The 17,349-nt window shown below is 37.3% G+C and overlaps 1 protein-coding gene and 1 long non-coding RNA gene across 4 annotated transcripts in view; one reads left to right on the top strand and one right to left on the bottom strand.

The window, feature by feature from the left end:
* NIPAL2 (NIPA like domain containing 2) overlaps positions 1-17,349 on the top strand; it is a 71,378-nt gene that overhangs the window by 25,555 nt on the left and 28,474 nt on the right. For both annotated transcript variants that reach the window (XM_008527680.2, XM_070631813.1), the window contains exon 4: positions 10,039-10,098. In XM_008527680.2, coding sequence (XP_008525902.2) covers positions 10,039-10,098 — 60 coding nt within the window. The remainder of the gene's footprint in view (positions 1-10,038; positions 10,099-17,349) is intronic.
* On the bottom strand, positions 377-16,059 carry LOC139085252 (uncharacterized). Of its 2 annotated transcripts, none has more exons than XR_011543451.1 (3): positions 15,752-16,059; positions 2,363-2,485; positions 377-497 (listed from the first exon to the last, which is right to left on the bottom strand). It is a non-coding gene; the product is annotated as an uncharacterized lncRNA (long non-coding RNA). The 2 variants fall into 2 exon arrangements; XR_011543452.1 differs by having other exon boundaries at positions 2,363-2,531; positions 15,752-16,029.

Raw genomic sequence — 17,349 nt, 5'->3', positions numbered from 1 at the left:
GAGGAAGATGGGCACAGTTGTTAGCTCAGGGCCAGTCTTCCTCAGCAAAAAGAGGACGATTGGCAGCAGTTAGCACAGGGCTAATCTTCCAGAAAAACAACAACAACAACAACACCAAAAAACACTTTAGCTCTTAAGTCCAAGTGAAGGGTACTTTCTTCCATCTTCCCCACTCCTTAGGAGGTACTGTGTGGGTAATCGTGTGTACGACTCGTACTACACACAAGACTACTACTATGTCAGACCTGCCTGTTTGTCTTACAAAATTCCTGCTCCCTTTGTACACTTTAATTGAACAGATTTTTTTTTAAGGACTAGTATGTAAGAAGTGCTGTGGTAAGCATATGGATATTTCAGTTTGTACTCTACCCAGATTCCCGCCTCAAATCATCTTCCTTTGATCCTTTCTTTCCCTCTCTCTGTGTGTCCTCCTGCTCCCCACTGACATGCTCACCTTGAGGCAGCGTTTCTCAAGCACTGGTGATTTCACAGGTATTCTAAGAAACAAAGAATTCCATAATTAAACAAGTTTCTCAAATACTAGATTTTAAAAGTTGCACAGGTTTCATTGGTGTAGGGCTTTTTGGGCCCTGGGATGGCCCATGCCACTGTCAATCTTGCAGAGGCAGAGGCAGAGGCAGTAGGCCAGGTTTCCCACCTATTGACCACAAGATGCTTTTGATATGAAGCATCTCAAGGGACAACAGTTCTGCAGAAAACACTTTAGGAAATGCTCAAGGCAATGCTCACAAGCAGGCACAGCATCCCAGAAACTCAGGATAGATAACTCACCTGTGCCTGGCAGCAGAGATTGGATAATGGGAAATAATCCTGGTGCATAGGCAGGTCTGACTGCCTAGCCTGGGTCCAGCTTTTTGAGAGAGACTGTCAGAGCCCTAGTATCCTTGTGTCATCTTGTACTTTTACCCTACATTTCTCACCGAAGGTCTTTCTCAACAAATATAGGTCCAAAACCTTATTCTGACTAATACGCTAATTGTACTGGCAGTATGGCTAATTCTAGTTGTTGACTTGTGTTTGTGTTTCCGTTAATTAAGAAAGTTTAAAGGATGGTTTTTCAGTTTCACCTAGAGCCTCGGCTGGATACTTGCCCCAGTATGACAGGGCAGTAGAATGGTCAAGAGTACCAGCTGTAGGGCTACCCTGCCAGGGTTCAAATCCCAGTCCTGCCACTGGAAAGCTCTGTGGCCTCGGGCAGCTTGTTTAGGCTTGTTTATGTCTCAGATTCCTAATCTGTAAAATGGGGATAAAAATAGTTCCTACCTCAGAGGTTGTTGTGGGGAAGAATTAAGTAAACACAAACACCTAAGAACACTATTGGACGCCTAGTACAGTATTTCACACAGTGACAACACTAGCAATTCTCACTGTGACTTATTATTATTATTACGCACAAATAAAGCACACAAGGTTTACTTCCATGCTTCGAAGATGGCTGATGGTTAAATTCTCTAAAATGGATGAACCAATTTAGGAGATGCTTTTAATTGTTCTTATCCATGTAATGGTTAATTTTCAGGTAACAGAAAAATATGATGCACACAGCTCATTTGTTCAGGCGTTAAGCAGCAATTGCCCTTTGACTCCCCTACATATTTCCTACCAAAACATGTTGGAAAATACCAGAATTTCCAAATAACCCACCAAGACAAAATACATGTAAAAAACAGACATAGAAGGTTGTTAGAGGAAAAACATAGCAGTCTGAGATGTGTGTGCAACTTTCTGTCTTCTTGCTCTGGCTTCATAGCACTCTTGTTCACTTGCTAATTAAGTTCAGAGAGGCTGAAGGGCAGGTTTCTTTCAGGTCTAACTGCAATTTGAGAATGTATTTTCTGAGAAACTTATTTATTATACCAGAAATCTAGTAAAAAAAGAAATGTTAGATATTGTGTGGAGTTTGTAGTAAAATTTTAAATTACTGCTAATTCTTCCTGTCCCAGGTAAACACTCTTCCTCAGGAGGCCTATCTTGGTTCCTAGACTAAATTAAACATGCTGTTCTCTGCTCCCTTAGCACTCTGCATGGGCCCTCCTCTCGTCTGTGTGGTGCCTTTTTGTGAATTAGGAAAAGCAAACCTTTCTCATGACACTTTATTTATGTCTGCCTGCAAATTATTGTAATACAATGATTTTATTAGAGCAGGACATTCTGGTTCCATCTGTCAGAAAATTGTCCTGAGATATACAAAGATATACTAAGATGTGGGAGGTGCCCCTCAGATGTTGTGATTTTGTTCACTGCACAACCTGCTCAACCACACACAGCAGCCCTGACCCTACGTTTCCCCTTCAGCATCTCTCATAATGCTCACAATGACCTGTTTAATGTCCATACTCACCATTCAACTGAGACCCAGGAGACTGGTGACTGTATGTGTCTGTTGCCTGCTGTCTGCTCTCTCTAGCCTTGTAGAGTTGGTTTGAATTTGAATTTTGATAAAACGAGGATAGGATGTTCTGTTCTAGAGTGTTGGAAGAGAAAAACTCTTGCTTAAAAGATTTCAATTCCTGGTGAAACACAATGGTTAAACATTTCAGAATTTGTGAATATTCGTTGTTGTAAATACTTAAAGATTTATAAGCCTGTCCTTTGAGGGTTGAGTTAGATTATTTTTGCATCTCCAAAGTGTGGCCTTACATTTAATGTTTTCCTTTCTCTGTTCATCCCCATGACTGTGATCTATGCTATGCCTAAGTCTTGAGGGGTGATTAAAAATAATGAAGTTATCAACACTCCAAAGAGTTGAAGCCGCATAGCATTGAGGATATTCATGGTAGACCTCACTGAGTATAAAATTAACTTGTCTTGGGCTCAAGGGAGTGGGATGTGAGGGAGATTGTTGCAGGGATAGGGAGAGTGGGGAAAACAGAGCATGACGGAGGCACCAACGACATCTTCCAGTTCTACACCTCTGAGTATATTGATTTAAAGTAATTAGAGAAGAGTTCAGAGGATATATCACCTTTTTCCAAGTTAAATTCAGGCAATACTTCAGAAATAGTTAAAGGTAAGAAACTAATATTGAATGAACCTCCACTCTGCCAGGTACTGTATGAGACACATAAACTGTCATTTTACTTAACTATTGCCCAGCTGAATACAAGTGAGAAATAAGTAGATTAAATTTGAGATGAATTATATGAGATCAAACACTTGGAATTTTATATGGAATAATAAAATTAATAGCAGCGAGGTCTCCTTGGCTCTGGGATAATTTCCTAAGAGAAGTAGTCATCCTGTTACTGGGCTAATTTGGATTAAGTTTGGAGAGCTTACTGCACTGAGAAAATGAGAGGAGAATGAGACATATGACTGATAAGTATTTTCCAGCTCTAATTTTCCCTGACATGCTGGCCTTTGCTCAAATTGAAATTCATGATGTGGAATATATGTTGTTTCTTGTATTTCTGTTGTGCTGTTACAAAGCTGTAAACTGAAATGTGTCTGTAATCCATTAAACGATGGTCATAATGTAGACAAAAAGCCCTGTTGAGGCCTTTTGAAATTCCAGGGAAGTCATCTGAAGCAAAAACTTTGGTCTCCAAGATTTTTATTAGAAACAAATGAAAGGAAACATAAACAGACCAATGAGCGAGTGACCTGCAGCATTACACAGACTTAGATGCTGTGAATTGTCTGTCCTTTAGAGCCCTGTGCCTGGTGCCAGCCTGGACGGGGTCACTGGGACTCTGAAGCCTCACAGGCTGCCTGTGAGAGGGACACTACACATGGACGCTTGTTTTAATGTTGGAAATATGTAGAAAATATCCTTTTTCTCAGTGGCTTGCTGGGTTGTCTGCTTTAGTACATCTGTCCCAGAACCAGCCTAAATTAAAATGAGTGGAATAAAACTCTGAAGTTTTCGTTTTATGTCTGCTTGTGCACTCTCAGCTGAAAGCATTCCTAAAACCTAAAAACTTTACTTGAACTGTCTTTTCCACCCATCCTTATTTTTTAAGAACACTGCACAGTATTTCTAGAGAAATTGCTAATGATGAAGTAATGCGTTATTACGTTTATAAGAGAGAGCTAATCTTGTCAATGATAGCGTTTTTACTTTTTTGGAATCTTTTCAAGTTTAATCACTAATGTGTGTCAAGAAACATGTAGAAAAGAAAGGATTATTGTTCTTAATCCAGGTACATTTCCTCATTTTAATTATGCAAATTACAGACTTTCTTCATTATCTTCAGTAAATGACAGTACCAATTTTTTTAAATTTAAGATGAATTACTCAACACTTTTATTCCTGCCAATGTGGATAGTAGGACTTTTCTCTCTGTAAAGAGACTTTTCTCAAAGTGTCGCATCCTCAGATCTTCAGATCCTCCCTCCACAGAGTCCGTTGTAATGGACATACTTTTTCCCTACAATTCTACAAATAGCAGGGAATGATCACTATGGAGAAGTCAGTGCCTCTAGATGTTTAGAGTTGATTGAGCCTGTGAGCACGCTCAGTGTGTCCACATGTTTGAAGCTTGATTGTGACTGACATGAAAGTGCGTTTGTGGTTTGCTTTTCAGCAGTACAATAAAGTTGCCATTATAAGTGGTCAGAAACCTCAAGCTAGATATTTACATGTGAGGATCCGTTTGTAGCGTTATTATGTAAATATGTTCTTTTCATGTCATGGGTTATTTTTTTATAGAAGAGAGTTCTGTACTACTTTGTCTTCTACTTTCCTATACTATAAACGTACACCCTGGTTTCCCTTCATATCATAGAGGCTAAACAATAAATTGAATGTCCGGAAGTGAAAATTGATGACATTTTTATTTGCAGACTAGATCAGAGTTCACAAACTCTGGCCTTCAGACCAGTTCTAGGCACTGCTGTGTTTTGTTTAGCTCAAACAATCCTTTTAAAGAATATGAATTAATTTCCCATGTTTAAAAGTTAGACCATGACACACAAAAACTAGGTTTTTCTCTTAAAGAATCAAGTTTGATAGCACTGGACTCGCAGTTGGCTAGGGCTGAGTTACAGCTGCCACCTTTCACTAATCTGGTGTACTCCACTGCCCCTTACTGCGAGAGCCCACCACCCTCATCATCACAGCCCACCACCCCCCTTTGCCAAGCCTGCTGCTGGGGTTTTTCTTTTTTAGAGAATTTTCCTCTTTAGAGAATTACCTAGCTGGCCCCTGTAGGCATTTGAGTTTTGTGACTGTGGACCAAAGGGTTTTTTTCTTCTGAATCTGATAAGAATATCATATCCATAATTACATTTAAATAAAGTGTAATTGATTTTTTAAACTTTGGGTTAAATTTATCTAAGAAATGATCATAAAAGGGTAAAAAATGGGGAGAAGTAAATAAGTGTGAACAAAATTATTTTTTAAAAGCCATATCATAATGTATTACATAGTTATTGAACTCTCTTCTGTGCTGTTAAACTTTTGATAAAAAGCTATTATTTGGGGGGAAAGAGAATTTAAGTAAAAAGTACACATATATCATAATGTTTCAAATTGGAAAAGAGAATGCCAACTTACCTATTATTCTACAGACTTAAAAATCTAAATGGACATGTAAAAATCTACCCTTGAGTTTAACTGCTACCATGTAGAAAGTTGATGCTTAACTTCTGGTTTACTGATCCCCATTAGTAGCTATTACAGAAGAAAATCCAAATCAGGTTTGTACAACCTGTCTGAATTCCCATAGACCAGATTAATTTATACTTGTTTTTTTCTCTCATTTGTGGCCTGCCGTGAGTCTTAGAGCATCCACTCTTGACCATACTAAGCTAAGTAACTCTTCCATGATAACAGCGAGGTCTTGGACCAAGTCTAGGTGATGTCAGAGAGGAGGTGAATGATGAATAAACTTGAGGTTTATTCCTAAGTAAATCAGGGAGCGTTAGGAAGCTCAACACCAGGTCACATACGTACCTCTGGGACTGGCACCCTCCCCTACATTTAGACTTTGTTCAGCTGAAACCACTGGATTCTTGCTTGATCTTTATCTATTTTCATCTGGAAATCTGAACCAGAATGCCCATGTGTAATATTCTTTATGTCAACCGTGACCAGAAAGCATCTGCATGCTGATTGGTAACCGTAGTGACACTTAATGGCCAAAAAGAGAATAGATGACTCACTCATAGGAGTCAGTCCATTATAATTGTTGCTGAGATTCTTCATGACCATAAAGCGTTGAAACTTCAAGGCCAAGTGAATACATTAATAAACTACCCCATGGGAGCTCTATTTTTTACCAGAGAAAATACCAGAAGAAGCTTTTTTTGTCCATTTCCCTTACATATAGTATTCTTGCTATCTTTTTTTTTTTATTTCCATGACTCCTACATAACCACTGTTTGAATTTTAGTATATTATCTTTCACATGCTACCTTTCACGTTTTTTTTCTTAATGCATTATGGTCATTGTGGCCCAGCATCTGCCTTTAGAGTCTCTGTGTGATACTGTGTAATGAATTTAACCCCAGCATCTGCAAGCACTCCATGTAGACCCATGTCTGTGAGCTGTGTCTCTAGACCCGTGCCTGGGAGCATTCTGTGTAGACCCATGTCCTATGAAGGCCAGGATGTAATAGCATTCATGAACCTCTGCCCAAATATGCCTCAAGTCAAAAATGTACACAAAACTGTGAGTGCTGAAGTAAATGCTCAGAAGGAACTACAGTTTAATCATAGCTAGTACAAATCAGTTTAATTTACAAGTGTGCTCTGTTTCAATGCTTTTTAAACTATTGATCTTGAAATGCTCTTTCTATTTATGAATATTAAATTTTACTCTAGGAATAAAAGTGAAATAGTTTTCTCCCCTTTCTAGGTGTTCCTTAGACAACGGTTGTTGTTATAACAACAACTAGACAGTGTTGAGTTTGACAGATTGCACATGTGTTATGGATTGCATATCTCTGCACACATATTATGGGAGTACTTCAGTTTATTTTTTCTCATTTTAAAAATTTACTGCACTACTTAGAAGTTATGTTATTAGCTGTTGCTCAGATACCGTCTTTTTGCTCAGCACAGCTCTCATTCTAACCATGTTGTGCAAGATAAATGTTTCAAGTAAATGTATCTTAATAGAATGTTCTTTCTTATTATTTTGCTAGATAAATAAAACGAAAAATCTTCTATTTTCTTATCTAAAAATTTTGTTCTAAAAATCTCATGTTCTCTTAAAACAAAAAAATGAGTATGGAAGTGCGTTAGACATAAATTCTTTCAGATAGTAAAAGTAACATATTTATGTTTCATAAAACTGATAACTGTTTTATATCAATTGGTATAATTTTATACATATAGTATATTTCAAGCTTATTGTTACCAATGATATCCTTTTTGCTTTTAACAATGAAATTATCTCCTACATAACATTTTTTCCTCTTCCTTCTGAAAGTGAAGTTGTTTATGAAACTGTGGCTTAGCAACAAAAAAAGAATGAAAATGTTGCCTTTCTTATTTCAAGGGAGGCAATGGAGTGTAGTGTACTAAAAGGAGCTCTGGACTGGAACAAGGAAATATGAGTGCTGGTTCCAACTCTGCTATAAAATAAGTGTTTATTAGATGAACGCATCAGTCAATAAACAGACAACCTCTTTGGACCTCAGTTTCCCAAACGTAAAGTTAGGACCTTGAGTAGATTATCTCTATGTCTCCTACTAACTCTAAAATTTCCCTCATTCCACATAAGCATTGTCTCCCCTCTTACTGGAATCCTTTGCTGTCACACAGTTATCTCAAGGATTGTTATAATGGAATGCATTTGGTATATGTTAGCGTAGTGAAACTTCACCTATTTTTTATTGTTAATCTATCTCCCTCTGCTTGGAAACATTCCCTACCTAATTATGCAGAAAGTCAGTGATGGAGGTGGGAGTCGGGTCTTGGTTTTTATACCTTTTCTAATGCTCTAACGTGTCATTCATTTCCCTGAATTATTTTGGTCCAAATTTGATATAGAAAATTTTTGTACATTTTTACACCTGTCCCAAACTCAATTATTAATGTAATAGACTACAAATCTATACTTTAGTTTATCTACAGAAAATATTGCTTTAATGTTTTAAAGCCACCCTACACCCTTAAATTCATGCTTCGCGGACATTTCTCATGTTCCATTTATTTTGTGTGAAATCTCTATTCCTGTAACTAACCCAACCAGGAAAAGTTTGCAAGGACATAGGTCAACTTGAATGAGAGAGAGCTAGGTTGAAAAAAAGATGGAGAAAACAAATGAGGATGCCATCTTATCTTGAATGAGGGTTTCTGGTGTGGATTTCTTATTTTGTTTTAGATCAATTGCCAGAACACCAGATATAGTTATATTCTAATTTAACTGATTTAATGGATTATTATACAGAGTCATTAAAATTATATCTATGAAGAATTTTTAATAACATGGCAAATCGTTTGTAATATAGTAACTGAGGAAACTGAGAAACGAAATTTTGCATTATGGTTTGATCTCAACTAAAGGGAAATAAACACACTAACATATTAACTGCAATTTTCTCTAGATGATGAGATTATTTTATGGTGATTTTTCTTTCCTGTGTTCTTACTTTAAAAAACAAACTTGAAAACCCAGCTAATAATTATTGTTAAAAGTTGAAAATACAAATTATGTTGTGTATTTTTTTGTATTACTGCAAGATTGTATTTTCCCATGCCTCTACATATAGAAGAATGGCTTCATAAGAGGAGCAACTCAGAGAGATTCAACTTACCCCCACACTTCTGAGGCTATAGCAGCAGGCCATGGCTCAGTGATGAGGTTGAGAGTTCAGTAGCATCAATAATGGGAAAGAGAGTCTTAAACATCATGAAGGTCAGCAAATGTGGGACAGAGATCCCATAAACACTCTTTTATGTCCTAGGTACTAGCTACCCACTTCAGATTTTAGAAGAATAAGACATATCTCATAGTAAAAGGAATTGATAGTCTTTTAGGGGAGACAGGCAAATAAACCTCAGGTGTAATGAAAAAGCTGTATTACAAGGGGTAATCACACGTCAAAGAGGAGTGATAACTTGGCCTGGGGGAATCCGCAGGTGATACCTGAGTCTACAGTTGGTCATGAGGATGGAGGCAGAGTTGTAGAAGGAAAAGCACATACAAAAAGTCCTTTAGCATTAAACTCAATAGTGATTCTGGGAATTATGATTCTTTTAATAAGGGTGGGCATGAATATAAGAGATCAAGAACGAATGTGGCAAAGTGGCAGGAGCAAAATCATGACTGTCTTTGAATGTCATGCTCAGTAGTTTGGCCTTTGTCCTGTAGATGGCAAGAAGTCATTAAGAGAATTTAAAGCTGTGGATTTATATTAGATTTGCATTTTAGAAAGATTACTGTAGTGGTGGTATGGGGAAGGGAGAGTGAAATAGGAGGGCAGAGGAAGCTATAATGGTCTAAGCCTGAGGTGAAGCTGGCCTGAGCTGGGGCAGTGACAACAGAAGGAAGGAGGGGGTGGATTGAGAGAGTGTGAAATTCAGACTTAACAGACCCAGTAGCCTGTTGGATGTGTAGTGAGGGAGAGAGGAGACTAGGAGGAGTCCTAGGATTCTGGTGCTCCATAGGGTATCATTGCAATAGGGATTATAGGAGGAGATGATGGGAAATAATGAGCTTTAGTCTGGGATGTATTTAAAGTTCAGACTTCCTTCTTTCCCTCTTTTCTTTCCTTCCCTTCTGTCTCTTTTACCTTTCCATCCCTTCCTGTTCTTCCTACCTGTCTCCTTTCCTTTTTTTTTCTTTTTTTCCATTCATTCATTTAGTAAACTTTTATTAAGCCTTCACTATATACCAAGCGCTATCCCAGTCACTGTCCCAGGTCCATGGTAAACCTGGCCAATTTCCATGTATCCTCACCATGGTGGGGGGAAAAATCCTTTTTTGCAGCCACAACTGCTGGGTATCTCTAACTAGGACACAGCTAGTCAGGCATAAGACACAAACTGTTTAACTCCTTTCAAATGGCATTGCATAATATATGCTTTTATATTGGAAACACCACTAATGGCCATTTTCTTTCTAGGTAGTGCCTTTATTTCTGTTTTGTTTCTGAAAGAAAATTTGAGAGCCTCAGATTTACTAGGTAAGTACTTATTTAATTCATTTAATTATACCACTGTTTGGTCAGGAAATAAATAATACTGTCCATAAAAAATATGTACTTTAAAAATTGTAAAAGATTACTGAAGTGGATATAACCTCATTTAGAGGTGAACGTTATTCTGTCTTGGAGCTGCCATCTGCTATTCATGTGAAATACTTCCATTTTAATTGTGACCACTGCCCATGCTATTGACCACAGTAAATTATTATTTTACAGTATTATTATTATGAATGTTATGAAATTATTATAAGCATAATAAAATGCAAGAAAACATCTGTTACCTAATAGAGTATTCCACTTCAAAGGACATATTTGTTAGATTGTCGTATGAAAGTACTGCCTAAAAATGAAAACCACATACAATAATTAGATGCACCAATTAACTACTTAATTTGTATTTAGCTCTTTCCGAAAGTAACACTGGACATTGATTTCAAAATTTTATTTAGAAATACAGCTGTTAGTGGAAAATAACAGTAGTCTTCATAGCTGTGAGAAATATTTCTGTTATATAGCAAAGCCATCATATATTGATTGTATCTTCTACCTCTTATTAGAAATATCATTGGTGAGAAGAATTACAGAGATTCATATTTTCTTCCTTGATAAAATCCTGTCTGCATTGCTGCTGCCATATGATAATGAATACAATACTTGAGGCACTTTAAATAAAGTAATGTCTGCTTGCTTCCAAGGAGATCATATTTTTTTAAAACAATTTGAGCTTTAAATGTGACACCAGTGTTGGTGTGTTGAGCATTTGTTTTTCCTGATCATGTTTCCCATGAGCCTAGCGTCTTAAAAGTATTTTCACTTTTTCTTTTTCCTCCTTGGTTTGATTCTGTTAGTAGAGTTTTTAGTCAACATTGTCAAATTTTTCATGGTTAAAATGTCTTTCCAAATGCATTCATATGTAAATTGTATCTTTTCAAATATATTAATTTTCTATATTCTCTTCTTATATATTATGGTTTATGGAATCATTTGGGGAAGTTGTGTGGAATAGAAATAAGAATGAGCAGTGCCTGAGTTTTATAAATTAAGAAAATTAGGTCCTGCATTATTTTTCTCATTTATCAAGTGTCTTAAGGAAACTTTAAATTGTTTTATCTAACATATGTCATCTTTTGTAGTTAATGGTTGATTAATGTTTAAGTTAATCTAAGGTATCTAATGGGATAATACAAGTGGATATAAAGGGAGACTTGCTAGTTATCATGAACATTAGTGATAAAATATGATTAAGACAAAATTCCTGCCTTCAAATAATATATTGGATAATAAAATATATACATAATTTTTTTAAAGCAGAAAATAACATGTATCATAATACCTTGAGCCTTTAGTTTAGAACAGTTTCTCAGCCTCAGCACTACTGATATTTTAGGCTGGATAATTCTTCACTGTAGGGGGGCTGTCCTATGTGCTTTAGGGTGTTTGGCACCATCTCTGCTGGCCTTGACCCATTAGATGCCAGTGGCACCCTCTGTGCCAGCTATGACAACCAAAAATGGCTTCAAACATTGCCAAATATCCCTTGGCTGGGTAAAAATCACCCCCAGTTGAGAACTGTTGGTTTAGAATAAAGAGAGATTACTCTAGCTGGGAAGCTCAGAGAGAATTGTTTACAGCAGAGGTGATATTTGAATCAGTTCTGAGAGCTGGATAGGACAGTCATGGGCTACATCCAAGCATTTGGAGGAGGACATTCAGAGGGAATAACAAGAGAGGTATTAACAAAGGTGCAAAAAGGTAAGGTAAGTTTTTGTTTAATACTGTATTACAACTGCTGTCAGTAAAGATAAGGAAAAAATAAATAAAAGTCATAACTATGGAAAGGGAAGAAATAGAAGTATCAATATGTGCAGATGATTAGATTATATACTTAGGAAACTCAAGATCAACTAAATATTACTAAAAGCAATAAACTGACTCAACATCAAAGGCTATAAATTAAATTCACTCTGGTGGGTTCAAATCTGGATTCAACTTCTGCTATCAATTGTGTGGTCAACATAGTATTACTTAACTTCTCTAAGCCTCAGTTTGCTAACAAATACAAGACTGTTTTAAGGATCACATTGGATAATTCATATAAGCACTTTGGGAAATGTAAAGCCCTGTTAATATAATTGTCATCGTTTCTATGATGAACTTCATCCCCAAGAGGTAATACTAAACATGTAACATAAGGAATAGGAAACACACATGTACACACATAGCATAAAAAACAAACAAAATAAACCTCTATTAATCCTTTGATTCTTTGCTAATTTCTCTTATTTTAATAACAGCTAACACTTACTAAATATTTACACTTTCCAGGTACTATAAGTGTTTTACGTGAATTATCTCATCTAAATGTAGGAACAACCCATTTACAGAAGTGATTCTTAGAGAGGTTAAATAACTTGCCCAAGGTCATATAATTGGTAAGTGGTAGACCAGTATTCTAATAATGGCAGCCTGATGTAACTAGAGTATAGTGGTTGTGAATGAGTTCCTAGTGTCAGAGAGCTGTGTGACCTTTGAAAAGTTACTTAGGATATTTTTGCAAACTTTAGTAATCCAGGTAACATTTCTCACAACTCTGGTTGAGTTTTTTGCCTTCCTAACTTAATGCTTTTTGAGTAGGGCTATGTAAGACATGTCACATTTGTTTCATACTATAGTTAAAAGTGATCAATTCTTGACTTTCATCTAGAATCACAGGAATAAGAAAGAATTTAGTTACTTATTCCATACCCATGCCTCTGACAACAATATTATAAGATTATCATGATCTGAGATCTAATAACCCACTTCATACTTAGGGAAGGACTTTTCTCTAGCCTCACTCAGTAATGTGTTAAGTCACATACATTTTCTTTGGACCTGCATTGCTATTGCCTTGAGAAAATTTGGCTCTTTCTGTTAAAAGCTAAAAATGGGGTCTTTTTGGGTTTTTTTTACAAGGACTAAAACCAAACAGAGAAAAGAGTAGTCAGTGGTGTTTTTTAAAAGATTAACATATAAGCATGCTAAAAATTAAATTGTCAGAATGTGCAAAAGAAAATCATTAATTTTCCCCTGCTTCGAGCAAATGAAAGTTTGTTTTTCATGATGGAACAAATGAAGATTTTTGGGCCATGTGGAAACAAGCTGAACTAATTTATTGCCAAATGTTACTCTGTGGCTATGAAGCTTTTCACCGCTAGCCTCAAAAAATGACCTCACAAAAACTATGTCTCAAAGGAATCGCCAACTATTATTAACTCAATGACAAGCTTTGGACTATGCTCTGATTCTTAGTGGATTAATAACTTTAAATTATTTTAACAATTATTTTTCCCTTAAAAAAGCCCCAGATTTTTCTCCCCTTCAATCAGCCAAAAAGTATAGTATTTTCCCCTCGCTTCTCACTTAGTCATCAAAACTACTAAATCTAATAGTCTGTGAGATCCTGGCTGATTTAAGTCCAGATAGTGTCATCATAAAAACAAAAATTACAGTCAATTTATCAGCACTTTCCAGAGACCAGTAACTTGATTACTTCAAGTTGCTTATAAATGGCTTCCCCAGATAGAATGTCAGGAGATTAATAGTGAGATGAAGCCCATCTCCTTCCTTCCTTCTCCCACACCAGAGGTCAGCTTGGTTTGGGGCCAGTATCTAGAATACTAATCTAGCCAAACAAACGATCACTTCTGGTTGAGAGGACAGGTTGGCTATATTTATTTTAGTTTCAAAGCTCGCTCAAGAACAGGAGACTTTCTGATGGTAGGTTCAGGACTATTTGAATTCACTACATTATTGGGATTCCCAATCCAGGGCTCATCAGGATTTAGCTGCCATGAGCCTGAGGAATATAGAGAGATTGTACTGAGGGGAAGGCATCCCAAATGGTTTGGTTTTAAGGAGTCCAGTTTATTCTATGACTCCTGGTATCCCACAAAACAATAGCTGGATCCCCATTGATCAGGAGACATATTGCACAGACCAGGAGAATCAAACAGCCGTCTTGGTTGGATTCAGGTTAGCTGAATATTAAAAAAACTCTTAAACCAACAGAAGTCAGGTCAAACCAGATTCCAGAAACTAGACAACAGGCAGTTAATGGTAGCTGGCATCCAGCTGTAGAGTGGGGAAAAAATTAAAGGAGATTTCAGGTTTTACTTAGGGTGGGCTGGGAAACGAGATGTTAGCTAAGGAAGAACTGTACAAGTGGATCTTAGAATCTAAGGCTTGCATAGGTGAGGAATTCAGCAGGTTAGAGGTGCCAGTGAACAGAAGCGTCAGAAGGAGCCCAATTCTAGGCTGTTTTCTCTTCAACCACTTTTATACTTCACTCTCAGTCCACAAGTGTCTATAGGAGACTTTTGCAACAGAACACCAGTACCCTCCTGAAACAAAGACTGCATTCTCACAGCTGGATCCCGTTAAACGTCAGCCATTTCCCAAAGTATAAAATATTCCTCAAAACACTATTTCAAGATGATGTAAATGGTCAAATATGTTTAGAAAATATTACAACCATATCCTCCTCTAGGACGTTCACAAATGAACACTAACACATTGAGGATCTGAGGGGTCTTCCAGTAAAAGAACTATTTAAGTTTGTTTAACTCACTTCTTTCCAAATAGATTTGACTTCAGACATTTTTTTGGTGGAGCATCTGTCTTATGAAACTGCTTCCAGGGAAGACCTGTTTGGATATGCTCTAAAGGAACCTCAGGACCAGTCAGGAACCCCAGGGACCACTACCAGGAGGAGTCAATTCCTTTTATCCCCAGTGGGGATGCTGCATCCAGCCGTAGGTTATGCTCTGTGCAGCTTCTGGGGTACCACTTGCTGATACTACAATGTGAATGACAGCCCTGAGTTGTCCATTCATTGGCCCTGGTCCTTTATGTAGACAAGAGGTGGGAGAGTGTAATCATTAAGAAAATAGACTACCTAGGTTCCAATTCAAGCTCTCCACTTAGCTAGAAAATCCCAGACAAGATAGTTATTCCCTCTGTGACTCAATTTGCTCATATGTCAAATGCAGATAGTAATACTTTAATAATATGCAATATTATATATTATGCATGTTATAGTAGTAATTATAAAAATTTATAATAGTATAATAACATAATAGTGTAGTTATTTTTCACAGGTTTATTGTAAAGATTAAGTTAGTTATGTAGAAAGCACTTAGAATTTTGCTTATAAGTATTAGCTATTACTATTGTAGTTATCATTATCATCACATTTTAGTATGATGGTGATCATAATGTAACTCTCACATCAGCCAAACTTGTCTATGAAATCACCAGTTCTAGGAACACCACTTCACAAAAAATGATTACCGTTCCTTGGCATGTGCCCTCCCGGTATACCTAATCTACTGTAAAGAGCATGGATGAGCTTGTTTACCTGTTTTGCACATATAACAAGTTTATGGGAAGAGATTTTATTAGTGTTTGTATATTGCATCAAGCTAAATCTGAAACTCCCACCAGATCATTGTAGACTTTTAAGTGAATTGAGTTGTATTTGATGAGAAAACATATTTGCTGCAGATCTGGGCATGAGAGTGGCAGATGGGATCACATCCTGTATCATGGGGCGTGTCCAGCATCCAGCTGTTGACTCCCACCCGCAGCTTACCCATAGTGCTGTCTGCTCCATCTTTGGTCCCCCCCAGCGTCCAGGTCTTGGTACCCTGTGCACCAGTTCCCTGGGGAGAGCAGTGCGTAGCAGACAGAGTACAGCTAGTGTTTCTTCTCTGTGTTCTGTCAGTTGGTTATTTCCTTTCTTCTGCCTTCTTTTAAGACCAATGGGAAGATGTCTTCATTAAGCAGTCAGAAGACACCTGCCAATTCCTTCTGTCTGGCCCTTCCATTCTCAAATTGGATTGTTTTCCCCTTAGAGACAGCCCCAGTGACCGTCCCTGATCATCCCTGGACTGTAATATTGGAGAAACAATTTTAGATTAATTTTTAAGCTTAACTCAGATGGCCTTTGACTCTTGGCAGTCAGCATCCTGAAGTGGATCTGTCCCGGGGTCCTCTGTCACATCAGGCCTCCAGATGAGCTTTCAAACATGTTCAGCAACCCAGACTGACCTCTGCAGAGCCAAATTCCTGGAGTCTAGAAGGTATGATAAGTTAATTTGTACCTAGAGAAGAGGAGACTGAGTCATAGAGGGATAAATAACTTCCCTGAGCTCTTCCAGCTAGCAAGTAGCAGTGAAATTTGAATTCTGTGAGGGCGATTTCAGCTTGGACTGACTTCCACGATCCAGGTCTTAACCTAAAATTTAACCATGTCCATGGGCAAAGAGCATGTCCATTGCTGCTTCCCTTCCTTTAGTTTCTTACACTTCCAGATTAGTCCTTTGGGCAAACAGGCCAGCAGAAGGTAACCTAGCAAGTTTTCTAAGTCAGAAATCTGTGTCTTTCAAAAGAAGGAGTATTTGTGGCTTTAATGAAATAAAAATAGCAGGACCTGACATCTCATGCCACTTTTAGAAAAGGTGGGATATAAATAAATTTTATTTATTTAAGGAACTGCTAATGTCTATCTTCAACACTTTTATACACTTATGAAAAATGTGCACGATTCATAAAGAAGATAGTAAATCACATAGAAATATATAATGACAGAAATAAACAAGCATATAACAGGTAGCAGCTATCCAAAACTGTCTTTGTAATTGTCTGAGGTAGCTGAAATTAAAACTATTAGGAAGAGAGAATGTGTAACTAGCTGAGCTGCCATAGAGTTGCTTACTAGACTCACAGTGATGAGGCTCAGATGAAAGAATACATGTGAAAAGCTATGTTGAAAGTATAATTGCAAAATCTTGAGTCATTTTATTTGTTTTTAAGGAGTTTTGAAATGCACTGGAGATCTACATTGGTAGAAATGGGTACAGTATGCACATATGAAAGCAGGTGTGAAACAGGGACTGTGTTGGAAACTTAAGTTAAATACTAAGGCTACTATTGTGCAGACCTAAAAAGAATGAGGGCGCTGTACATATACTGATTTGAAATGTTCTCCAGAGGTTCTGTTAAGTAGAAAAAAAATAAGATACTGAAAAGTTTGTGTAAAAGTAACCCAAACTCATGCACTCTCACATGCACATGCATAAAACGTCTTTGAAAAGAAAACCTCAAGAACTAGTGGCAGTGGTTAACTTTCAGGAGGGGAACCAGTGGGCCATAAGAGTATGAGAGAGATGTAACTTTCTACTGATCACT

The sequence above is a fragment of the Equus przewalskii genome, chromosome 8 (assembly GCF_037783145.1).
Source record: "Equus przewalskii isolate Varuska chromosome 8, EquPr2, whole genome shotgun sequence".
NCBI lineage: Eukaryota > Metazoa > Chordata > Mammalia > Perissodactyla > Equidae > Equus > Equus przewalskii.
The sequence above is the reverse complement of the archived record's forward strand: the minus strand, read 5'-3'. Positions and strand labels throughout refer to the sequence as shown.